Below are 26,917 nucleotides of genomic sequence, written 5' to 3' on the forward strand. Positions count from 1 at the left end.
TTTCTCTCGTTCCTAAAATAGCGTACAGGAAGTGACATGTCAAATGTGATTGACAGAACAGGGCGTTTTTGGGTGTTGACGGGGGTGGAGATGAAAAAACGCAGGCGTGGCGAGGCGTTTTTGGGGCGTACATACATTAGCAGATGCGAACGTCAAATGTGTTCGGACCGTCTCATACGTCACTGAAACATCCGCTTTCCCTTCAAAATGCTCGCACAGCTTAGGGTCAGGATTACTCGACCACATTGGCGATGGCCATCTCCTCCGTCCCGGGACTCCACGATGGTGCAGCGATTAATCGCGGCTGGTCAGTAAAGTAATTAGTGTTGGATTGAAATCCGGCTTGGTATGTGTTTGGAAAGCAGTTTATTGGGATAGCACAAAAGCGTACGCAGGTGGAAATCAGAGCTGCTAATGTCATGATTACACAATCAATTAGCGTACATTTTTGGGGTTTTATTTTGGCCACAATTTGGTGGTTATGGCCTATTGTAACAATAATGTCATCATCTTTTAATTAGCTCCCCTTTTTTTTGGTTTACTGTGGCATTTGCATCGCTATGTGATTTTTTAAACGTTCCTTAAAGAGGCCTTTTTTTTTTTTAAAGAGGGTCAGTTTTTGCGTTTAAGGCCAGGATTAAATGTAACCCATTTGTACAATAATGTCACAATACAATGTCAGTGTTTTTTTTTTAATTTATTGTTTACACACAAACAAATTGGCCTAATATTGAATTGCCTTTTTTTGTGGCCAAGATATTTGATCCAAAAAAAAATATAACATAACTACTAACATAAGCGTAAATACAAAATTTAAAAACATTTCACAAGAAAGGAGAGGGAAGTTTTGACCAGAAAGGAATATGAGCCAAGCACAGAAGGAGTGTGGGAAAAGTCGCCATTGCTGTCACCGTTTTCTCGCCCGTTTGGCTGGGTGAGGGTGGGCGCCAGACCGGGTCCGGGATGCCATCGGGCTGGCCTGTCCAGAGGCAGATGTTGTGGCCTCTGGACTAGGCACAGGGCTAGGCACATTTGGAGGATTGGCTGATGTTGTGCCAGAGGTGGAGGATCCGGATGTTCCGGCAGGAAGGGAGGTCGGCTCCACCATGTGCTGGCGAACGAGCTGCTCCAGGGCATCGGTGATGCGGATGTTGGCCCTGGTATTTTCCGCCAGGGCCTGACCAATGGTCACGATGGCCGCAGCATTTTGCTCCAGGGCCTCAGCCACCCGTAGCAGACTGGCGTCCATCCTCTGCAGAATCTCCGTATGGCAATCCGATTTAAAATTGAGTTCTGTGAGGAGGCCCACTGCCTGCGAGGGGGCACGCCCTGGACTGGCTTCTGCAGGGTCCTCAGCCGGATGCACTGGTTCCTCCCCTGCAGAGCCAGCAGAAATTCTGCGCCCAAGGCTCCCCTCTGGAGCAGACTCATCCGCCTCTGTCTCTGTTAGGAAATTGGAGAAAAGACTCACATTAGAATCTACATATTGGCACAATAGCATTTCAGAGTTGGTGACATCACAAGACTTACCTTGGCCAACATGAGGAGCCGCAAAGTCTGGCATGTCCGTATCCATGTTGGACACGCCAAACACCTCCACAGCCTGCACACACCCCTGTGCCATCTCTTCTAAGTCTGTCAACTCCAATGACACAGGGGTGGGACCCCCACCTGTCCCCCTTGCATGCCTAGCCCTGTCGGCAAGTTTTTGCTTTAGACGATATTTGAAGTCTGCCCATCTGTGGAATGAATTTGGAACCATTATCCTTTTTTTTACAATGGGGTTTGTTTATAGGATGGGAAAGTGTTTACTTACCGCCGTTTGACATCCCGGGCTAGACGGACATAATCACCCACCCTATTGACAGCAACGGCGACCTCCTCCCACATTCTCCACTTCTGGCTTTGGCTCATATTCCTGGCTGCCTGGGGCAGGATGTCAACGCACTTCTGGATCAAAACCTCCATCTCCTTGCTTGTGAAATGTGGCTGCCTTTTTTTTTTGGCAGCTTTGGCGGGTTGACTGGGGCCAGCAGTCTCTTCCATGTCATCCTCCTCACCTATTTGGGTAAATATGCAGATTTAGCCACTTCACAACTTGCACAATATTATGTTTTAAAAGAATCATTGACACAAAATGCATGAAGGCCTTACCGCCGCAATTTTGACCATTGTTTCCCTGGTTTGAAGCCATGTCTCTGCTTCCAGCATGAAATCATCCAGAAATTCTATGTGATTTCGTGACGTATTTATACATGCGTCCTTAGTTTGCGGCCGCATCATTGATTGTGCGTCCCTATGATTCATCCTTAATTTGTGCGGGAAAATAAACCCTATTTATGGCTTGGTGTGTGTGGAGTCGAGGTGGGGTTGTTGGAGTGTTGTCGGTTAAGTGGTTTAGGATTTGGTTGTTTGCGTTTGGAGGATTTGGCAGAGTTGGTTTTTTGTTTGTTTTTGCTACATTTCTTTGGTTTTTCCGTTCGCATTTCTTTCATTTTTTCCACATCCTTTCCTGATTTGGTAAGTTTTGTGCATTCAAATTTGTGGCCAATTGGTGTATTCTTCTGTTTTGTGGTTCGTTAATTTGTTTAACACTCATTTCATCTTTTTTAGTTTTTTTTGGTTTTCGGACCCAAAGAAGTTTTTTGTGGAAAGCTTATATATTCGATTTGGGTAAGTCCATTTTTTGACTTGCATTTGCGAATTAATTAACGCATTGTTGACTGTTGGTGTAGTGACTTGCATTTGCGAATTAATTACCGCATTGTTGACTGTTGGTGTAGTGACTTGCATTTGCGAATTAATTACCGCATTGTTGACTGTTGGTGTAGTGACTTGCATTTGCGAATTAATTACCGCATTTTTGACGGCTTATTCATCATATAATCCAGTTTTGCTTTTCCCTTTTCCATTTTTTGGGTCCATTTGAACCCTATTTGACGTACGGTGTGCAATGTCGTTTTCATCGATGGCCAAATGTGTTTTTCCGCTATTTTCTGTGTTGGCTTGCAACAATTTTTAAACCAAAAAAACACCCTCTAAATTTTTGAAGTCTCATTGTTGGCTTTTTTACAGTTTATACGTATCATGACAATACCCCGGCATGTAAGCAGCTATGGATGGTATCAGAAAGCTAAGTTGTTTTTTATTACTTTTGGGGTGGGTCAAAAGCCTTACATTGTAAACTTTGAATTTCAGGTAGATCTGGGGCGAATTGTTCTGGCCCTGCTCCCGGAAGACGACCAACCTCAAACTCGTCCCAGGCGTAGGCATCGTAGGCATGCAAGGCCCCAGATATTTCGAACACGTGTCACCCTTTTTGGAATGCCCGATGATGAGGTTTTAAGACGCTACCGTCTACCTCCCAAAATCATCATAGACACTCTCTCATTAATAGAAAGTGATCTTGAGCGGCAAATTGACAGTCCAACAGCAATACCACCACTGACGCAATTTATGGCGGTGTTACATTTCTGTGCCTCAGGATCGTTTCAAACAACAGTGGGAATAGTGGCGGGCATCTCACAATCCTCCTTTTCCAGGATCCTGAGGGCAGTGATGGAGGCACTTTTCAAGCACCTCCATCATTTTATTCAAATGCCTTTGGATATGGGTGCCCTTAGTGTGGCCAAGGCCAATTTTTACCAAATAGCTGGCTTCCCACACATCATAGGGGTTGTGGATGGTACTCACATACCACTTCAGCCTCCAGCACGGCTGGAGGCAATATTTAGAAACAGGAAACACTATCACTCCCTGAATGTAATGGTGGTATGTGATGCCTCCCTCCAGATCCTGTCCCTGAATGCTAAATTACCCGGAAGTGCTCATGACTCCTTCGTCATCCGGCAATCAGGGATATGGCAGAAATTAACCAACCTACAAGCTGGTGATGCGTGGCTTCTGGGTAAGTGGAGACCTTTAGTACATAACAATGTTAAGCTTGATACACAGTGTTCCTGATGTGGTCTATTTTTGTTCACAGGAGACAGTGGATACCCTTGCATGTCCTGGCTGCTCACTCCTTATTTGGCTCCCACACCAGGGCCACAAAGTGCGTATAATTCCGCACTTACAGCCACCAGGCAAGTGGTGGAGCGCTGTATCGGCCTTTTAAAAGGCCGATTCAGATGCCTCCACCGCTCTGGTGGCGAGCTCATGTATGTGCCAGATATGGTGTCGAAAATTGTGGTCCTGTGTGGGATATTTCACAACATTGCCATAAGGAGTGGTGTCCCAATGCAGCCAGAGGATGCCTTACCTGAGGATGGCCCCCCCGAGGTTGGTCGAAGGTCAGTATGTGGGGGGGCCATACGCGATGATGTGGTGGCCAGATTTTTTAGGTACGTTTGAACAAAACTCCAGTGTTTATACCTAATGTGTTTGTGTTTTTTGGCGAACATCTAATTTATTTTTATTTTTCTCACCATCTTCTGTTTGTTCACATAATCTTTGGCACTCCAACGCTCACTACTTCCTGCTACCCTTACCAAACCTGGATCTGGTCCTTTTGGGCATATATTCTGGAACCCATATCGCAACGCCATGTTTGTGGAATCATGTTGGCATGGTCCTTCGTCAACCAGTTCTTGATTTTGTGTTTTTATTTAATTATTTCTTGGTATGTGTTGTATTTGAATTTATCACTGTGTATTTTTTTTGGGAGTGACCACTTTGTTTTCTCTGTTATGTTGTGAATAAATGTTTGAAGAGTGAAATGGTCTTCCTTTGTTGGGACGTTAACAGCAAGTGTAACCAGGTTAACACAAGTTACATTTGACTAAGGGGTAAACCAGTACTGACGCCAGTTGAGCAAAACTGAAATATGTTTTCAGCTTCCCAATCCACACCAAAAGGAAGCCTGGCCCAACCTTGGGATTTGTAAGATTGGCCTAAGCAGCTTGCGCACCAAGTAGGAACCTGGAAAATGTAGAAATCTGTAATTGATACTACACCCAAAAAGGGACATGACATTGTTACTGTTATGTGTTTCTGGTGTCTGTTTGACATACAAAGACAAAACACAATCTAACTTTTAAAAAATGGAAATCCTTGCAGGAACTTATGTCAGGCTAAACTATCTTGGTTTTGGTTTTTAAAAATGAGCCACAACGTATATTTGTCTAAATAAATTTATTTGGGAAATAGAAAAAAAAAAAAAAAACTAATGCCGAAGGAGGCCAGACAGCCGGTCGAGGGCCACCAGAAGGCCGATTACATTTTGGCGCATCTGCCCCACAACATCCGCCACCTGTTGCCGACGCCTCTGTTCCTCTGTGGGTGAGAAAAGTGTGTGGGTTAATACAACAATAGGGAATCCACAGAAAAACTTTAAAAAAAAACAAAATCACTCCTAAACCAAAAAACAGAAATAAAAAGGGTGGGCTGGCAAAAATACAAGGCCTAGGTACAAATTCCCACAGGTATGATATGTGTATGCTTAAATCACCAGGAAGAGGTAAAGGCAAACCTTCACAATCAACAAAAGTCAAGCCACAAAAACACGAAGAAAGGCACGACACATGATTACATACAAACAGTTTGTGCTTTAAAAAAAAAAAAAAAAAACATACCGGGAGACAAATCGGGAGCTCCGGCCAAACCTCCATGATCCTCCTCGGAGGATCCGTCATTCCCCAAAGAATGGGGCGGAGTTATGCTGGACTCCGGGGAGGGGGTAATTGGAAGAGGGGTGGGTGGAGGAGAGGGGGAAGTGGGACGGAGGGGAAGGAGGCCCGAAATTTCCGGGAGAGGGTCTGGGAAGGATGGGGAGGAGTGGGGAATAGGGGAAAGATTTGGGGTGGAGTGTTGGCTGGGGGTTGGGGAGAGTGGGCGGGAACGCCGTCTGGATGGACGTTGAGGGCGGAGTCTTGGCTGTCCCCCTAAAATATGTCAAAGAAATTGCGTTTAGTTTATGGACAAATCCGGGCAACCAAACCAAATAAAAAAAAAAAAAAAAAAAATAGCAGTAGAATTAAAAAAACAGAAATAGAGGGGAAACATGCAGACGCAGATATGAGTACCAATAATAAATAGAACAGACAGGAAAACATGCAGACGCAGATATGAGTACAAATAATAAATAGAACAGACAGGAAAACATGCAGACGCAGATATGAGTACCAATAATAAATAGAACAGACAGGAAAACATGCAGACGCAGATATGAGTACAAATAATAAATAGAACAGACAGGAAAACATGCACACGCAGATATGAGTACCAATAATAAATAGAACAGACAGGAAAACATGCAGACGCAGATATGAGCACAAATAATAAATAGAACAGACAGGAAAACATGCAGACGCAGATATGAGTACCAATAATAAATAGAACAGACAGGAAAACATGCAGACGCAGATATGAGTACCAATAATAAATAGAACAGACAGGAAAACATGCAGACGCAGATATGAGTACCAATAATAAATAGAACAGACAGGAAAACATGCACACGCAGTTTGCCCCACAAACACAAACATTAAAACCACAATACATAACACTTACTTGCCACGATCTGCATGCGAAAGCATGCCAGCAAGCGGGGCGTTCGCCGTTGCAGGTCGGACCACCTGCGCTCCAGCTGCCCGATGTTGCGGCGTGAGCCGAAGGACCGCAGGCGGGACCGTACCTCCGCATACGCGGAGCGCTTCTGCCGGTTGGTCATGGGTTGAGGCTGGCTGGTGATCCGGCGATCCATGACCTCCGTAAGCACCAGCAGCTCACGCCTGGTGAATGCGGAGGCTCTCATGATGGCAATGGTGTTTTTCTTAAAAATCATTTTTGATAAAGTGTGTAAAAATTTTCTGATTGGCTAATGTATTTTGGAAATTAACAGGAGCAATTTTATTGGTTAGTGTATGAGTCATGTGTTCGACAGGGCCAGAAATCTCTGGAGAGTTATGATAGGCTTGATGCAGTGACATGCATAAGCAAATTTAAATAAAGAAATGAACCCAGGGAAATATGCGGGGATCCACAGCAATAGTACAATTGTTTAATTGTGGTTCACATGTTTTTTGAACAATAAAAGCGAATGTTTCATCCGTACGTATTCTGCGGGTAAACACAAACACGGACAAGAGTAAAGTTTCTTGCATTGTGTTGAAAAAAAACAAACAATTAAGCTAATTGATACATTGATTGGCATGATACGATTGATGGAGGTAGGCAGAATAAAGGAGCAGGTAATCGACATCTGACAAGGCCACTTCCTGTTTATACGTGTGCGTGCGTTCCTTTCAAGCCATTTCGGGGATGTACGCTCGCTATTTCGTACGCTCGTTAGTTAGAGGAGGGGTCGTCAGAGTTTAGGGAGGAATTTTAGATGCGAACGAAAATACGAGCGAGCCCTTGAATTTAAATATTTTTGTACGTACGCCTAACGTACGTGCGCCCGCTTGCGAGTGGGTCTGAATGAGGGCCATAGATTTGGGAGGTGTGTCCAAACTGAAATCTAAATTGCAGTGTAAAAATAAAGCTGTCCAGCATTTGTGGGCTGCATGCAACAAAAAGAAATGTACTTATTTGCACCCCTTGCAGTGCAGCATGGTTTGTCCAGGTACACAGTTACTTGCTATAACTTACTCTATTCCTAAATCTGAATCAGGCCTAGTGAAGCTAACCTGGAACATTCTCTGACCTAAGGCTGGAGCCTGCTTCTTATTTTAAACTGCAGTGCCTGCATTCCCTGTGTAATCTGATAAGACTGCAGCCGCTGCCACGTACATACTGCAGAGAATAAACAGAACTCCTTAATACCTCTGTACTCTTTCCCCGCCTGTTAGTGACCATTGCAGTGGCGTCCCTTCAGAAACACATGCTGCTGCTGTTCTGAGCAGACACTACAGCTCCCACATTTACGCTGTTACTTCATCTGTATCGGCCAGATCAACTGCAGCTGGTAAGTATGTCCTGCACGCTGAGATCGTGGTAAAAATTCGGACCTCAAAGTGGACCTTCAGAGGTAAAGCAACGGAAAGGGCGCGAGGGGGCTCTAGGCTGGAATATAAGGTCACATGGCAAACTGGCCTATATGGGCATGAGGGGCTCTGGGCTGGCCTGTATGGGCATGAGAGGGCCCTGGGCTGGCATATAAGGGCATGAGGGGACTCTGAGGCATATAAAGAGGCATGAGGAGCTCGGGCTCTGGTATAATAGGAACATAAATGGGCATGACTGAATACATATAAAGGGGCATGTGAGGACTCTGATCACCTGTAAATTGGCATGTGAGGGCTCTGATGGCATATAAGGTGCTTGTGGGACTGATTGCATATAATAAAGCATGTGAAGACCTGAAATCTGAGAAATAAAATGGTTATAACCCTACTGAGGTTTTGGCCATACTCCCTTTGCACTTCCCCTGCCTGGTAACCTGAAAACAAAATGTGGTAACCATAGGTGTCACATTTGGGTTTTGCAATATTGGCTCTTTTGTGAACTTAGAATTGCACTTGTTTATTTTATGGTGAAAGCAGTAGTAAATCTATCTATTGGTGTCTGACGCTTTATTAGACTTTCTAAGGTCATTGAGAACTAATATTTGCTAATATTCTTAAAAGGGTTGTCCACCTACAAATGCCTTTAAAGTTTAAAGGGATGTGCAGGCTTGGATAGGTTCGAGTTTGCACGCTGAGTTCGGATTTTTCCCTCCAAAAAAACGGAACTCAGAAATAGGCAAAACGTCATCTTGCATGGACAAACATCATCATTCCTGGTCCAGGAATGATGATGTTTGTCCATGCAAGATGACGTTTTGCCTCTTTCTGAGTTCCGTTTTTTTGGAGGGAAAAATCCGAACTCAGCGTGCAAACTCGAACCTATCCGAGCCTACACATCCCTACTTTAAAGTAGGGATGTGCAGGCTCGGATTTACTCGGATTTACTCGGTTCTTATCGCCACTTTACCACAAATTCGGATTTATTATATTGGCTATCCAAAACACATGATAGGCGATAGCCAATAAAATGCCGTTTTGAGATCCGAGTAAATCCGAGTAAATCCGAGCCTGCACATCCCTACTTTAAAGTATTGGATTGTGTTTGCTAAACATTGATGTGTTCTTCTAGCTTCATTATGTTGTTAGCCATAAGTACACATCTGGCAGAGTGGTTTATTTTCAGCAATTATAACAAAACTGTGTCATAATCTAGATCAATGTTTCCCAAACTCATTCCTCAGGGAGCTTTAAAGCTGGCCACACATCTAAAGATTATCTGTCCAACCAGCCGAAGGGTTGATTGGTTGGAATGAAAATCTGGTTAGGTATGAAAGCAAATGACAATCAGCAATTTGCTCCCAAACGCTGGAAAATGGACAAACACTGTTTGAACAAATTGTTTAGATCAAACATTTAACAAACTTGTCTGAATGACCATTTTCATCTGTTTTCTGGCATTTAGGAGCAAATTGCTGATCATCAGTTACTCCCATACGTTACCAGATTTTCATTCCAACCAATCAAGTAGTTGGCTGGTCGGACAGATAATCTTTAGATGTGTGGCCAGCTTAACAATGCATGGTTTCCATATTTCCTAATAAAACAAATTATAACAGCGCTTCACAGGAAGGTTAAGTCCTTTGCGGGAGCTGCTTGACAAGCGAGAAGTCCTATCTCGCAGGGTTTAGTAGTTAATGAGAAGTATGTCAAGCGCTACACCAGTGTCAAATAATATGCCTATGTGTGCACCTGTATATTCTATAATAGAATGTATACACAATCCAATAATTGTAGCATCAATTTTACTATTGCAATGCTTGAAATGGATAAATAATTGTGCAAATATCACATAGCATATGATATACATCAATTAAATACTTATAGCATATAAAATCATTGGCAACACTGTGGTACTGAAATGTGTTGCTGACACAAATAAGTACTGACTGTCTGTCAGGTGAAGCGATATTGGTAGAGTCAATGTCCTAACGAGTGAAAGGAACACGGCGTCCCGTGACCTCTGAAAGTTTATGTTCCAGTAGTAGGAAGTCTCAAATGAATTTTGAAAAGTTTATGCTTTCCGATTAGTGCTGGGTGTGCTGGTATGTTGCCCAGTATATCTTCAGGCTTGGAGGGGGGACAAGTGTCCGCGTGATCAGTGTGTTGGCCCGGACCTGCCACTGACACCAGTGGTCTGTGGCAGCTCTATGCTTCTATAGGAAGTCACACGCTGCTGTGACCCTCTGAATGTGTCTGAGCCGGTCTGGGGAGGAGGCGTGCACTGGCTAGGGTGTGAGAACCTGACACCGGGTGCTTCCTCCACACTATGGGGCAAACTTATCTGATCCAACGCTGGATATGCCGTCCTCCCGCCTCCTTGTTGCCCTTATCCTGTATATGGATCTTCCGTCTTCCGCCTCCGTCCAACTGGGATGTTCTCGCGAGATCCCTCTGGTGACGCGATCACGTGATCAGAGCTGTGTGGAATGATGCTGATGCTTGTAGCCAATAGTTGCCAGTAGTTGCCAATGTTGGTGTCCTGTGTTTCCAACGCATTTCAGCCTGTAAACGGCCTTTGTCAAGGATCTTGTGATGTCAGTGGGGCCAGCCCCAGACGGTAGGCGTTCCCATGGGAACGCCTCCGTCTGGGCAGCAATGCCCCCGGCACGCCCACCAAAGGGGGCGTGCGTCACTCAACATCGACAGCACGCCCCCTTTGGTACGAGCCAGCTCCGTCATGCGCATGTGCACTGGGCCACCATCGACTCGCTTGCGAGCGCTCAGCGCTCGTGAGCGGGTCTGAATCAGGCCCTGAGTTTGGGAAACACTGATCTAGACCAATGGATGTAAATGTCAACATGATTCTATAAACACAGTGCTAAAAAGCACAGAAGGTAGATAGAAAGACAAAACAATCTTGTTAGTAAAATATGCAGGAGCCATCATTAATAACTAACCTGTTTCCTATGATTTACTGTATGTCTACAAATTATTCTTTGGTAGCAGTGGGGTCACATAAGATAACATATGGCAGCAATAAGAAATATTTTTTTGTGCAAGTAATCAGTAATTAGGCAATAGCCTGTCACAGAGAAGAGGCCTGCAGTGAAGTGGCAATCGCTGCACACAAATGTTTGTGCAAGTTATTAATATTCTGATAATAGCCTGTCCCAAAGGGAATCAAGCTCAGAACGCAATTGCGATGGAACAGAGTGTAGGAGCATGCTGAGTGCCAGGGATGAATCAAAAGATCCTTCTGTAGCAATTCTCCCCATACGCACAGATGGTAATAGCTATCTGGGCCAAGCTCCAAAAAGCTACAGTAAGCTGGCCCAGACTGCAGTCCCTATTGAGAATAAAGGGGAACGCTGTCTGAGGTGTTACTGTCTGTTGGAGCTATCTCTGATATCTCCTGTCTCAGGAATTTCTCAAATTGCCCTGATGCCCAAACGATACGGAAATGGTTTTAGCCTTAATTATTATTATTATTATTATCCTTTATTTATATGGCGCCACAAGTGTTGCGCAGCGCCTTACATAGTACATAGAACTAATAGGTGAACAAGAAACAAGTAACATACAGTACATTACAGTACAGGACAAGGACACAACTTATATACATTGCTGAAAGAGTGATTAAAGCACTCACAATAAGCTGCCGGGAATTGGCGGTCCCGTGTTAGGTGCCCTAATGGGGAGTAGAGAGTAGAAGAAAATGTAAAAAGAAGCACATGAAGGAAGAGGTCCCTGCTCGTGAGAGCTTACATTCTAATAAATAGCCCTGACTGATGTCTAAAATACTATTGTTTGTTTGGTGTGACTGCTGTCTAGCTCAACATTTCTGTAGGTGTTCTTTTTTACAGTGACTTAATTAATCTCTCTTGTAGTTCAACTAGGGCAGCAAGAGAGTAACCTTTCAATCGTGAGGTGTGTTGCTTTCTATGTTACAAGAAGCTTAAATCAGAATCCCACATTTTTACATATACTTTGGAGAAGCAACATGTATGCAGTTTATTCATGTCATGCATTACACAATATATATGACTTTAGGGCATATTTGAATACTCTCCAGAAATTTCCTGGAAACTCCAGAATTTCAGGGAGCTCTCCTGGTATTCCTGAAAAGTAGGCCAGATTCCCAGAACCTGGCCACATCCCCAGTGAAGTGGGCGATACAGGGGTTCGATGATGCCATTCGTGGCTAATCACTTCATCGTGGCTGTGCACCCTGAGGCACAATGCCAAAATTTGCAGCATTGTATGGTGGGGGGCAGGGCAGCAATGACGTGAATATCGGCACCACACTCCCCTGCACCCCATCTGGATCTCCCCTCTCTGGAATCCCGAAGAGGTGGACAAGGGTAGGATGGCAAGTATAGTGGCGGTTGAGAAGCACCATATACATATTAAGTTTTTTAACTGTTATTTTCTAATACTAATCACAACCAGAGAAATGTTACCTTTGCATCTATTAATAACACTGTAAAGATACATTTCTCTTTTGGGTATATGACATTTCACTACATTATATTGTGTATTGTGTACGAGTAGGACAATGTAACATTTGAAATTGCTGCTAACACTATCACTATGTTATAATGGGACATAGGTGTACTAATTTCTATGACTGATCTATGCCCGATACAGACATATTGCTGTGCTTTGAGTTGGATGTACTGTATCTTGGGATACATTTAACTCAACATACACAGGTTAGTATACTTATATTGCTACAATATTTTTATGAGTATGTTTGGAGTGTCAAATATATCCAACTCTAAATGAGACACCTAGTGTAGTCCTTTATTTTTACACTGGAGATACAGTCGTAAAAATAAAGGATCAAACTTGTCCCGTGACTTGTCTCAGTAAGTAGCATTCAAAGCAATTGAAACTATTCATGTAATTAAAAAATAAAATAAAATGTATGTTATTGGTGTCCTAACCACTGTGGGCCTGATTCAGAGTCGAACGCTCTGACCAGAGCGCTCGCTCTGAATCAGGGCCCTCCTCCAAGAAAATGGAGCGTCCTCCTGGACGCTCGCATAGCTGTGGGTGACCACCCACAGCTATAGCGAGCGTCCATGATGATGGTCAAGACCATCGCGACCATCGGGCTTGCGACGGAGGCCCTGCGGTAGGGTCTAGCTGCCGCAAGCCCTGGAGTGATTTTGGCTCTATCAGAGCCAAAATCACTCCCACTGACATCACTAGTGATGTCAGTGTTGCTGGCTTGAGACGGTAGGCGTTCCCATGGGAACACCTCCGTTTGGCAGCCACGCCCCCAGCACGCCTACCAAAGGGGGCGTGCTGTCACTCAACATCGACAGCACGCCCCCTTTGGTGCGAGACCCGGAGCGACGGAGAGCCCGTCGCTATCCGGGTCTCGCGCATGCGCACGACGGAGCTCCCTCCGTCATGCGCATGCGCAGTGGGGCAACATCGACCCGCTTGCGAGCGTCCTGCGCTCGCGAGCGGGTCTGAATGACCCCCCTGTGTTCCATGACAAAGTTAATGCTGGGCATACATTATACAATTATCTAGGTGATCCCACTGATAAGGGCGGATCGCACAGATAATGGTCCTGTGTATTTGCACGACATACAGTATCTCAAAATATTGATTGGTCGGACATGCTGAATCGTCCAGTATGTCCGTCGCGGTAATTTCTGTAGTGATGTGTGTTTAAACTGCGGCATCTGTTTTCTTTTCTGTCTATAACTTGGACCCATAGTTCATTAGCTGTTTGAAATGGATAACAAGCTGATGGCCTAAGTGAGATCTAGTCATAAAACTAATGGTATACCTGTTCTTCTCCCCATGCGGATAGACAGACAAAGCCTTTTTGTAGCCAGTGTTGCTCTGTATATTTTTCCAGGTTGTTAATTTCCTCCCAATTTCTGTGTCTCTGGGCTCAAAACCCTGCTGTAGACAGAGAATTGTAAATGACAGATGTGACAGGAGATGGGAGAATGCGAGCATAATAGTGGTAAAATGCATGAAGGTGTTTATCTGACCTACATCTTGTGCCTATTATTCACAATATGCCCATGACTTGTATTTCTATAGTACGAGACAATTATTCCACTTGTCTAAGTCTAGCTGCAATTTCAAATTACTGTAGCAAAAATCCTTATACATTTGATGTATACTACACTATGCAAAAGCTACTAATCATTCTTATGGGGTCTATTCATGATGTTAATTATCAGGGTCTGTCCGGACCCTGATTAACATTTTAACTCGCCAAGGATTCCGGTGCAATTCAGAAGTGCTCCAGCGCAGTGACAGCTGATCCAAAAATCAACTGTCCCGTTAGCGATTTCACTGTTCACGCATGGAGTAGTGAGACAAGTGCATATGAGTGATCTACAGGTCATGCATGCGCATAAGGGCCCTGACGTCTGGGGGAAGGAGCCAGACAGGGGCGGAGGGATCTGAAAGGATTCCTTTCCGCAACCCGGAACTCCTTCCCATAGGGAAGGAATGGGTATGCAAGCCCGGAGCGGGAGCACTCGCCATCTGAAGATGGCGAATGCTCCCGTAGTCAAGCTCTGAAAATATTGCATTTTCAGAGCTTGATGAATTCTGTCCTCATACTAGTGTATGGGGACAGTGGGCCATTCCGCCAGAGGAAGGTAAGCAGGAGATATCTGTGATACTAGTGTACGGGGACAGTGGGCCATTCCGCCAGAGGAAGGTAAGCAGGAGATATCTATGATACTAGTGTATGGGGACAGTGGGCCATTCCGCCAGAGGAAGGTAAGCAGGAGATATCTGTGATACTAGTGTACGGGGACAGTGGGCCATTCCGCCAGAGGAAGGTAAGCAGGAGATATCTCTGATACTAGTGTATGGGGACAGGGGGCCATTCCGCCAGAGGAAGGTAAGCAGAAGATATCTGTGATACTAGTGTATGGGGACAGTGGGCCATTTCACCAGAGGAAGGTAAGCAGGAGATATCTGTGATACTAGTGTATGGGGACAGCGTGCCATTCCGCCAGAGGAAGGTAAGCAGGAGATATCTGTGATACTAGTGTATGGGGACAGTGGGCCATTCCGCCAGAGGAAGGTAAGCAGGAGATATCTGTGATACTAGTGTATGGGGACAGTGGGCCATTCCACCAGAATAAGGTAAGCAGGAGATATCTGTGATACTAGTGTATGGGGACAGCGTGCCATTCCGCCAGAGGAAGGTAAGCAGGAGATATCTGTGATACTAGTGTATGGGGACAGCGTGCCATTCCGCCAGAGGAAGGTAAGCAGGAGATATCTGTGATACTAGTGTATGGGGACAGTGGGCCATTCCGCCAGAGGAAGGTAAGCAGGAGATATCTGTGATACTAGTGTATGGGGACAGTGGGCCATTCCACCAGAGGAAGGTAAGCAGGAGATACAGTATCTGTGATTTCTCCTGCTTTACCTTCATGATGAAAGGCCTGATAACTTATTCATTTTCACCTGCTTTTGTAAATATTAAGTGATGAGGAATAGACCCCCCCCATATGTTATAACGAAACTGGTAAACTAAACATAGGAGGCTGCTTAACTAAGCAAAGGTTCTTTTAATGCATTGATTGATGATTTAAAGAGGAGCCCAAACTATTGTTTTGACGTATGTCCTGACATTTTTGAGATGTGTCCGGTTTTCCCTTAAGTCTGTAAAATTGGTGCTTTGCAGTGGGAAAAAGCTCACCATCAAAGGGTTGGAAAAGTCTGGCATTTGTCCAATCAGGAGCCCTGCCAACGTACACACCAACATCAGGACCAAACAGATTGCCAAGATGGGTAGTGGCCAGTCAGTTATCAGCTGAGAGTAACTGTAAGTAAATCACAATTATATGAATTATTTATTTGAATTTCTAATTAGGTAAAGTAGCAGCATAATAGTTATTGTTCCCATGAGCAATTTACATTTATTCAGTTTACTTTTATTATAAATAGTGCGGTGAGAATGTTAGCATAATGTCTACATGTAGTACCACATATGGGTTTAGAAATAAAAAAGTGCACTTATGGTTAGGGGCAAAGCGAAAAAGAGGAAGTGACTTTGTGTCTGATTCAGAAGGGGGCACAATGTGATATATTTACACAGTTGAACGATTATCGTCTGACTGCACATGCATCTTGGTAAAACTGCGCAAGTGCCAAGGTATCTTAGCGATGCCGCTTGCAGTCAGGATTTCTTTGCAAAGTGATTGACATTCAGGGGCCGCTTTGGGGAAGTTATGGGGCGTGGCAGCAAAAATGCAGGCGTGTCGCAGACATTTTTGGTGCCGCGTCTCAGCATACTACTGTGGTCTTGTATGCAGAAAACATGCCGCCAGTGTCTCAGTTCCTGCGTCAATAGTGCACGACCATAGGGTTACTCCATCATCAAAGGATCCTGGACCACCGCTGCGTGTTTGTATGCACTTGCTTAGATCTGCGGAGCTGCTGGTGGGCATCTCAATACATTTCAAGTCGGCTCCATGCATTAGCGTATATTCATATGGGATCACAGCTGCGATTGCATTAGCATACAGTATCTGAATCAGACCCTTTGTACCTTGGTAAAACCATGTTGCACTGCATGTGGGTCCGATGTAATGTGCAGAGAATTAAGCCGAGTACACACTATACAATTATCAGGCCGATCAGCCAACAATTGTATGATGGGTCTGATAATTGTATTATGCTCCTGCAATGGACAGATGGAGAGGTCTGGATCTGATGTACTGCTCACGGATCTGTGTGCACCCGTTGAAGACAGCACAGAATGAGCTAAAAACTGCTCAGTGTAAACGGGTGCACACAGATCCGATAATTGCTTTGTCAGGTCTGAGCGTTTGTTGGATCTGCAGAATATATATCTGCTAGTATGTACCTGGCTTTAGACATGGGAGAGCTGTGTCCGAAAGGAAATCTAAATTGCAGTGTAAAAATACAGCTGTTCTGCATTTGTGGGCTACATGCAAAAGCAGCCAGTGTTTACCCCACATGCAAGGAAAACAATAATAATTTGCACCCCTTGCATTACCACATGGTTTGTCCAGGTGCAAAGTTACTGGCTTTTTTCTGCTATGGTCCCAACTCAGAATCCGACACTTAGGGCCTGATGCACCGGTACTGTAGACACTGCTATGTCCACTCTGATATCTGTTGCCGGAGTGGCAGCAGCGATAATATGCAAATTCTAGTTTCTCCCTTCCCCTGGCATAGTAGCCTGCGTTTATGCACACTGTAACACTGTCAGTGATTATTCACATGCCACCATCAACGCACCTTCCCGGGCAGCACCGTCACTATGCTTCTCCACCTGACCATGGCCGCTGTGGCTGCGGCTGTACATCTGAGAACGCAGCCGCTGTCACTCTTACACCCGTGACACTCCCATAACACGGCCATGAGACAGACTTTTTTTGCGCTCACTACATGCCACCTCCCAGGAACGCCCATCACTCTGCTGCCCAATATCTGATACTGTCCTTCCCCAGTTGCAACAGTATCTTTGTGCGTGCACTCCATATAACACGTGCGCCATAGGGGATTTCTGAACTCTTCAAGCATGCACAGTGGGAAATAATGCCAAAACTACGTGACCATCAGCATTGCGTGCGGATTGCGTGCGCCTCTAGCTCAGGCCCTTCATTTCTTTCAAAATTTCACAAAAATCTTTTGTAAAATGAACGTATATTATACATTGTAGAGCATGGATACAAATACATGCACAGTGCTTTTTATACATTTGTATTTGGGCATATAAGTAGGAATGCTCTGTTATATTGTTAGATTTCATCGTGTGTAATTTAATTTGTGATCTGAACTTCTAATTGATCTATTCATGATGGAGCTTACATTAATGTTAAGTTACACTTAACAATAGCGGTGTTTAGGTATATAAGTTTGAATAAATATATAATATTGCAATTTGCTATACACAATGACACCTAGGATTATATTGGACATACAGACACATACATATATATTATTATTACTTATATATCATCACCTTGAAAGAAGACTAATACTGTCGAAACGCGTCAGTGGTGGATAGGAGCTACACTGTTATCGGACAGGCTGAACATCAGAGAATACTATTAAGCTTCTGATATGCCTGTTTATTGCTCTTGTCTGGTACGCAGTACGTGTTGTTTAGGTGTGTGGTGATTAAAGGATTTTATGCTATGAGAAGCATCTTTTCTGTTCTTTTTGAGGTTCAAGATTTACTACATTGGCTCAGAAAGACCCTGGCTGGCGAATACTTCGCTAAAACTGGATTTTTTTATTTATGAAATTGAGACTTTGGGAAATTAATTACTCCTGTAGGTACAGTTCCTTTACCTATTTATCTTTGTTCATGTTTTCCCAATAAGGAGCGCATGTCCTATTCTGTTTATACTCTGATGGAGTTGCTTCACTGTCACAATATTATAATAGAACCAATAAGAAGACTAGACTTTAAGCTTTCAATCAACTTGCTCAGGAATTATCTGCCCGCATCACACACAAGATCAACTGCAGTCAGAAAACCAACTGCCCCTGTCTGAAAACTTCTGCAGAAATATTCAGTACTTCCACCTTTTTCTGTAAAAAAAAGAAGAAAAAAAACCTGCAGGCAATATTTAAACTTAAAGCCTCATACTTATGCCACTGAGCATGTCTGTATTGCATTTGTCCAATTTTGCTAGAACTTTATGCTTTAGAGACTCATTGGATAGATTTCTGCAGGCCATGATATCAGGATTCAGAGCATATTACCACAGTTATTGCTCTAAGTACTTTAACTCATTGGAGGGGTTCTGCAGAGAATTGTTGCTCTATGTACATTCTGCAAGATGTGGTGTTTAACAGTGGATTATTCTTCCGAGTTACAATGGGGGGCAATTCTACTTTGGTGGTTTGATTCCTGTTGCCATCAATATAGAATAGGCTTTTCAGATGCATTTAAAGATGCCTTAACCAATTTTCCAATTGACAGCCACATTATTATTATTATTATTATTATTATTATTATTATTATTATCCTTAATTTGTATGGCGCCACAGGGGTTCCAGAGCGCCTTACAAAGAACATAAAAAAACAGAGACTTACAGTACAAAACATTGTAGGAAAAGGACGTGGTTTATAAACATTGCTGCAATAATGATCATAATACTCAAATAAGCAGCAGGGTGACCAAAATCAAGGATTAGGTGCCGTTGTATGGAGTAGATGATAGTATAAGTAAAGGACATGATGGAAGAGGGACCTGCTTGCGAGAGTTTACATTCTAAATGGGAGGAGCAGATATACAGGGGTGACACGAATGGAGGAGACAGTGAAATGGGGACAAAGATTTGGATTAGCTTGCAAGAAACTCATTGCTGACTTTTGTGAGGGCAGTTTCAGTGGAGTGGAGAGGACGAAAGCCAGACTGAAATAGGTCAGACAGGAAGTGGGAGAAAAGCAAGGCAGTTGTATACAGTACGCTCAAGGAGTTTGGCGGCATATGGGAGGACAGAGATGGGGCGGTATTTAGAGAGAGTGTTAGGATCAAAGGATGGGTTTTTAAGAATCGGGGAAACAAGGGCATGTTTGAATGCAGAGAGGATGAGAGGAAGAGATTGAAGAGATGTCCAGAATGTGAACTGGCAACAGTTGGTGGCGGGAGGTTATTGGGATCATGGGGGGAGATGTAAGGGGGGAGGGAATTGAGAGTGTCAAAGATTCAATGGGGTTTGGAGGACTGGGAGGAGATAAGGTTCTTAAAATATGACTGTTTAGAGAAGGAGAGGTCTGCACCGTAGATTGAGAGCATAAATTTGAAATGGAGGAATTCTGCATTGGAGCACTACTTCCTCCAAGGTCGCTCGCCAGTTTGTGAACCTCAGCCCTCAAGGCTGCATCTCTGCAATTAATATTTCAGCTCTCCAGCTGCACCCCAGCAGTCCAGCTGCACCTTGGTTTTCGTAGTCACATCTCGGCCCTCAAGGCCGCATCTCTGCTGGAACTTCGGCTCTCAAAGCCACATCTCAGACTGTATACCTATCAGCTGTTCAAGCTGCACCTCGGCTTTTAAAATCAATATCTAGCCCTCTAGGTCACATAGTTGTTGGACTATAAGTTCTTTAGCCACACTCTGTCAACTTCTCCCTTGCATATCTCACTCCCTCCTGAGGTCCTACAATCTGTTGATGCCTTCTTCCAAGCCTTACATCTCCTCCCAGATAAAGCAGCTATGGCTGAGGCAAATCTGTGTTCTATTAAACAAGGGCGGAAAGCGGCGGTGAATTATTGTACCGAGTTCCGTAAATGGTCTGTAGATAGCAGATGGAATGACCATGCGCTATGTAGTCAATTCTGTCTCGGTCTGTCTGAACAAATTAAGGATATCCTGTTCCAACATCCGATGCCCGAGACTCTGGATAATCTTATGTATCTCACTATCCGCATTGACTGCTGCATAAGGTGAGCGTAGGGTTGAAAAGGACTTTTCAGCTTTGTCTCCTTGGTCTCCAGCATGGGATTCCTCGACAGAGCAAGGAGAACCCATGCAGATAGGGGCATTTTGCCTGTCCACAGAAGAAAAGCTCAGGAGATGGACTCTAGGTCTCTGTCTATACTGTGGAGGTAAAGGTCACACTGCCAGCTCCTGCCCATCAAAGTTAGGAAAATCTGCCGGGAGAACTACATGTAGGCCTAGCATTTGTTTCTTTCAAAAATTCTTTCCTTGTACCTGCCCTTATCCAAGTATTTGGAAAGGAAATAGTTACTACTGGATAGTGGTGTGGCCGGAAATTTTATGGATGTTTCCTTCTTTAAGACTCTAGGAATTCCATCTGAAGTTCTTACGTCCTCCATCTCCATCTGTGGGCTTGATGGTAGTTCATTATCCAGTGGTGTTATTAATTCTCAGACCCTGTCCATATGTCTCACAGTGTGAACTTTACATACTGAGTCCATCTCCTTTTTCCTGCTACTTTGTCCCTTGGCTCTGATTGTCCTTTTTTTTACCATGGCTCAAAAACCACAACCCGATTCGTGACTGGAACTCGAGTGAGATCATCCGATGGGGTTCTAATTGCATATGTAGGTGTGTTTTTCTAACAGTCCGGACAGTACAACTTAATCCATCGTCTGCTTCTTCGGAATTGCCTGTCTCATACTATGATTTCCTCAATGTTTTTTCCAAGAAGAAAACTGATACTCTTCCCCCACATAGGCCTTAAGACTGCGTCATTGATTTGGTTCCTGATGCTAAGCTACCCAAAGGTAGATTATACGCTTTATCTATTCCAGAGAGTAAGGCTATGAATGAATATATCCAGGAAGCGTTAGCCAAGGGCTTCATTCATCCATCCAAGTCACCAGTTGGCACAGGTTTATTTTTTATGGAAAAGAAAGACAGGTATTGATTTTTGAGGCCTCAACAAAATCACTGTCAAGAATTCTTACCCTTTACCGTTGATCTCCGTTCTGTTCAACCAGTTAAGAGAGGCAACTATCTTTTCTAAAATAGATATTAGTGGAGCGTACAACCTGATCCATATAAGAAAGGGTGACGAGTGAAAAACGGCATTCAATACACACTCTGGACATTATGAGAATTTGGTAGTGCCATTTGGTCTCACCAATCCCCCAGCAGTCTTTCAGGATCTTATTAATGATATTCTTTGGGCAAATTTGCTGTAGTATACCTTGATGAGATACTGATTTATTCCCAGTCACTGGATCAATACCGTAATCATGCCAGATCAGTACTACAGAGACTGCGTGAGAACCATCTTTGAGCCAAACTCGAGAAATGTGATATATCATCACTTCTAGTGGATTTTCCATGGGTGTTGAATTGGGTCTGGCCAACGACTCTTAAGGCAATCCAACGTTTTTTCGGATTCACTAATTATTATCGGAGGTTCATCAGATCCTTCTCCGGTATCGTGGCACCAATAGTGGAGCTGACTACAAAAGGAGCTGATAAGGTTAATTGGTCCACACAAGCTATCCAGGCTTTTGACAACCTGAAGACCGCTTTCACCCTTGCTCCTGTCCTTCGACATCCAAATCCTGAGTTTCCATTGTTGTGGAGGTGCACACTTCTGAGATTGGAGTTGGAGCCATTTTATCTCAGAAGAATCCTCAGGACAACAAATTGCATCCCTGTGCTTTCTATTCCAGGAAATTTGTCGTCGCCAAGAAAAATTATGATGTGGGTAATTGTGAATTAATTGCTATTAAATTGGCGTTCGAGGATTGGAGACACTGGCTGGAGGGGGCCAAACATCAGATCACTGTCCTGACAGATAATAAAAATTTGTCATGCTTTGAGACAGCTAGGAGATTAAACTCCAGGCAAGCTCCTTTGGGCATTATTCTTTACACATTTTAATTATGTAATTTCCTTTCGGCCCGGATCTAAAAACATTAAAGCTGACACTCTCTCTCAAAGTTTTTCTCCGATTCAGCAGTCTACTGCCTCTGATGAGCCCATTATTCCTAGTTCTCAGATACATGTAGCTCTACATGTAGCTCTACCCGCTGATGCCCTTCTATCTTTTCAATCGCAAGCTCCATCTGGGAAACCTCCAGAACTATTATTTGTTCCCAAAAGACTCAGAGAAGCAGCTCTGGCAGATTTTCATTCCAGTAAAGCAGCAGGTCACCTGAGTATTTGCAAGACTCTTGAATTACTCTCCCATTCTGTATTGTGGCCATCCTTTTCCAAGATGTTTGTGAGTTCGTTTTGGCCTGCAACATTTGTGCCAGGCACAAGACTGCTCAGGTCACTCCCACCGGCCTTCTACTGCCACTCTAAGTGTCTTCTAAATCCTGACCCATATTGCTATGGATTTTGTTGTGGAACTTCCTCCTTCCTCACGATGTACTGTCATTTGGACTGTGGTGGTTCGATTTAGTCAAATATCAGATTTCATTCCGTTAACCAAACTCCCCATTGCTAAGGAGCTGTCCACTCAATTTCTCCAACATATTTTCAGACGCCATGAGTTACTGCTGGACATTGTTTCGGACCGAGGGACAGAGGACCTCATTCAGAGGTGCTCGCAAAATGCAAGCGCTCGCTCTGAATGAGGGCGACCGCATCCACTTTTCGACCCGGCCTCCTGGCCGCTTGCTAGACTGTGGGTTACCACCCACAGCTTTAGCGAGCGGCCAGGTTGATGGTCACAATGGTCAAGATCATTGCGACCATCGGGGCTTGCGACGAGATCCTTGTGGTAGGGTCTCATCTACCGCAAGCCCCAGTGAGCTTTCGGCTCTATTAGATCCGGAAGCTCACCACTGACATCACTCGTGATGTCAGTGGGGCCGCCCCAAAATGGCAGGCATGCCGTCGGAAACACCTCCATTTGTGTAGCCACCCCCCGCCCACCTAAAAAATGGGACGAGCTGTCGATCACCATCGACAGCTGCCCCGTTTGTAGTGAGTCCCGGAGCAAGAGAATTTCTCACTAGCTCCGGGGCTTGCGCACACGCAGTGCGACCGCTGCGCATGCGCAGGGCTCAACATCAACCCACTTGCGAGCGCATAGGTGCTTGCGAGCGGGTCTGAATGAGACCCAGAGTTCATTGCTCGCTTCTGTTCTTCTTTGGGCACCAGTCTTAGCTTATCCTCTGGCTACCATCCCCAATCCAATGGGCAGACGGAGTGGGTTAACCAGTCTCTGGAACAGTATCCCCGATGTTTTGTTTCCAAATGCCATAACGACTGGGTCAGCCATTTACCTTTGGCTGAATTTGCATTTAATAATTCATGTCACTCTGCCTCCGTAGTCTCAACTTTCTTCTGTACCACAGGACTGCATCCCAGAGTGATTTCCTTTGAACCTAATGCCTCTTCGGTCTCTCGACTCCGCTCCGCCTGGAAAAAGGTACACCATTGTCTCCTCAAAGCTTCCTTACGTTCCAAGCCACTGGTAGACAGACACCGGAAACTAAGTAATTTCAAAGTTGGGGATTTGGTCTGGTTATTGGCTAAAAACATCAGGCTCCATCAGCCTTCGCAGATGCTTGGTCTTAGATATATTGGACCATTCTGGATCATTTCTTGGGCTAATCCTGTCACCTTCTGGCTTAAACTGACCAGCACACTCAAAATTAATAATAAGCCAGTATTCTTCTCTAAGTTCAGATTTAAACGTCCTGGAAGACCATCTTCTGTGGTTCTGTGATTCTTCAACATCGGATTCAAATCCATCAAGTTCTTCAATTCATCAACAGTAATCTCAAACCGAGCCAGCTCTCAATCCAGCATCTTCGGTCCCAATCCGATTCTGCCCATTCCTTCGGTATTATATATCCAGTCCCATTCCAACCTGCTGTTCAATAAAGTCATTCTATTCCTGCTCTCGCCTTCGAGCCCATCATCCAGTGCCGTATCTCTACTTCCCCACATCTATACATGAGAAGTCCTGACTCAAGCCACCTAAGTTCCTTCACGCCTCTCAAGTCTCCTCTTCAGCCTTCCACGTCTGTTCCAACCCAAACCAACCCTCAGACATGACACAGGGGAGATGAAAACTAGTTGGTCATGGTGTGGATGTGAGAAAAAGGGGGAGGAAGACCAGTATTAGGAATGGATGCAGTATGAGATAGAGACAGTGCAGTAGATTTGTAAAAATACAGGAGAAAGCACAGTGTGGGTAAATATGTATGCACAAGGACAATAGTTTATATTTAGGAAGAATAAATGTGGCGATTTTATGGGTGCAGAAATTAAATACTAAAATAGACAATGAGACATGATAGAGATTATGTAAGAAAGTACACCTGGTCTTTCAGTCTTCACAACTCCCACCACCATATTAACTGAGTAACCAATGCTGATTGGTACTACCCTACTTACACCAGAAGAAAAAGATCTTCGGAGATCTCAGAGACTTTATATGTACTGCAGAGGGAAGTGGCATTTGCTAAGTTATTCTCCAAAGGGCCTGAGAAAGCCCAGCAGCTAGGTATCCTCATGGAGACTTAAATAGACAGTTCTCTGACTCTCTTAAGCAAATCTTGCTTCCAGTTACCACCCACATTTCTTCCACTGACATTTTGTTAACTACATGCAAATAGATTTCACATGCCTACATGTTATCCAAGTTCCCCTTAGCGGAATAGAACTACAAATCTAAATATTGGGGCAAATGTATCAAACCTTCTAAAGAGTGGAGAAGTTGGCAATAGCAACCAATCAGCATCTGCCTATCATTTTATAGAATGTACTTGATAGGTGCTAGCTAGAGGTTTATAGGTTTCTACTGCATGGGCAACTTCTCTACTCTTTTGAAGTTTTGATAAATGTCGCCCATTGACAGCTACTTACTATCAGCAAGTTCCGATTCTACTGCAGTAAATAAGGTGGTGCAATGACATTCAATAAAGCCTTGACCTTGATATTTGTCCTGCAAGTCAAAAGGGTATATTTACTAGAGTGTGTGTTTTTAGATATGGAGATGTTGCCCATAGCAACCAATCAGATTCTACTTAACATTTATCTACCACCTTCTAGAAGATAATAGCTAGAATCTAATTGGTTGCTTTTGGCAACATCTCCACTTCTATAATACCACACTTTAGTATATATAACCCAAAGATTTGTTTAGTCTGTCCAATCTGTTCATCATTCTCCTCAGCAATGTACACAGGGACTCACTATAATTGTAGACCATATTCCTATAATGCTACACTGTATTCCTTTCCCCACGTTGCCTTCCACACTTGTCAGAAACTCCATCCAATACATCTCCTGTCTACACAGCTTCCCACAGATCATCATATCTGATAGAGATAATGCAATGTGGGTGCTGAAGTAGATTCCAGAATAGATCAGTTGGTTTCTTTTCTTGGTTTGATTTTGTCCCAAAATCTCTGACAGAAAAATACAGTTTGTGTCTGTTACAAGCATTTTGTTCCCAGATGGGGTCCAGTTATATTGCTTCAGTTTCTCCTTCCCATACAAGTGGCCCTGATGGTGAGGATCAACCAGGAGCAAATTACAGTAGATACTTAAATTGTTTTGTTTCTGACCACCAGGCTAATTTTGAATTACATCTGGATTATCTCTTGTAATGGATTTCTTTTTAAAAGGATTACATCTAAGGATCACTCAAACAACAGAACTGTGGATCAAATGTTACTGTTAAAGATAATTCAATACAGAGACATTTATATCTTGTTGATATATTTCCACAGCATCATATTAAGAAGATAGCTGCAACTAATATTGCGACTTACCTCCCAGAGTACACACAAGGAGTGATCCCGCTATAATTAGCAGTATGCGTTGCATATAGTTTTTTTTACTGCACCGTCTGTTGATTTTGTGATTGTGGATTTTTACAATTTGTTATAAATAATTACCTTTATTTGTAATTTTCATTTCATTTTCCCACTATTTGTATGAGTGCATGGATTATCCATTGATTAAATACAGTATACGATCTATTTATGTAGATCATGAGCTACTAATCTGCAGCCTTTTTGTCTGTTTCATTTAGTTGGATGCATTTTAGCAAAAAGCTTTACAGGTAAAGAATGGAAATGTCCTACCTTTTTGGCATCCTGAATGCTTTATCGTGTCTTGCAAAAGAATAACAGATGAAAAATAGTTAATATGATTCATTTCTGAGATCAACAAAGAGATAGAGAGCTGAACTGAGACAATCCTACGCCTTAAATAACAACATTAATATGAGACAAAAATAATGAAATAAATGCAATTTCTAGGCACATTAATAAAGGGTGCAGTGTGTGCTGTGCACAATGGTCCCTGGGTCAGGGGTGACCCCTGCACTGCACACCCAGCACCCTGTGCATACCTCACACTACTAAAGGGCTTGCCAGCAATTGAACCTCTTTGGCCGATGCCAGCTTCCCAGTGATAACTTGGAAAGATGGCGCAATGCTTTGAAAGCAAAGACTCTGGCACTGTGCCAGTCATTGTATCTCCTGCGCATTCACCATTACTGCAAAGATGGCACCGGCCACAGAAGATAGG

At 43.8% G+C, this 26,917-nt stretch overlaps 1 protein-coding gene across 1 annotated transcript in view; it reads right to left on the reverse strand.

The window, feature by feature from the left end:
- Positions 1–26,917, reverse strand: part of LOC148454537 (protein dispatched homolog 2-like) — an 84,246-nt gene that overhangs the window by 21,994 nt on the left and 35,335 nt on the right. The window contains exons 3-5 of the mRNA XM_088460798.1: positions 26,470–26,499; positions 15,643–15,766; positions 13,753–13,871 (exon numbers count right to left, since the gene is read on the reverse strand). Of these exons, the coding sequence (XP_088316924.1) occupies positions 13,753–13,871; positions 15,643–15,766; positions 26,470–26,499 (273 nt within the window). The remainder of the gene's footprint in view (positions 1–13,752; positions 13,872–15,642; positions 15,767–26,469; positions 26,500–26,917) is intronic.

The sequence above is a fragment of the Taudactylus pleione genome, unplaced genomic scaffold (genome assembly GCF_031769625.1).
Source record: "Taudactylus pleione unplaced genomic scaffold, aTauple2 ptg000985l, whole genome shotgun sequence".
NCBI lineage: Eukaryota > Metazoa > Chordata > Amphibia > Anura > Myobatrachidae > Taudactylus > Taudactylus pleione.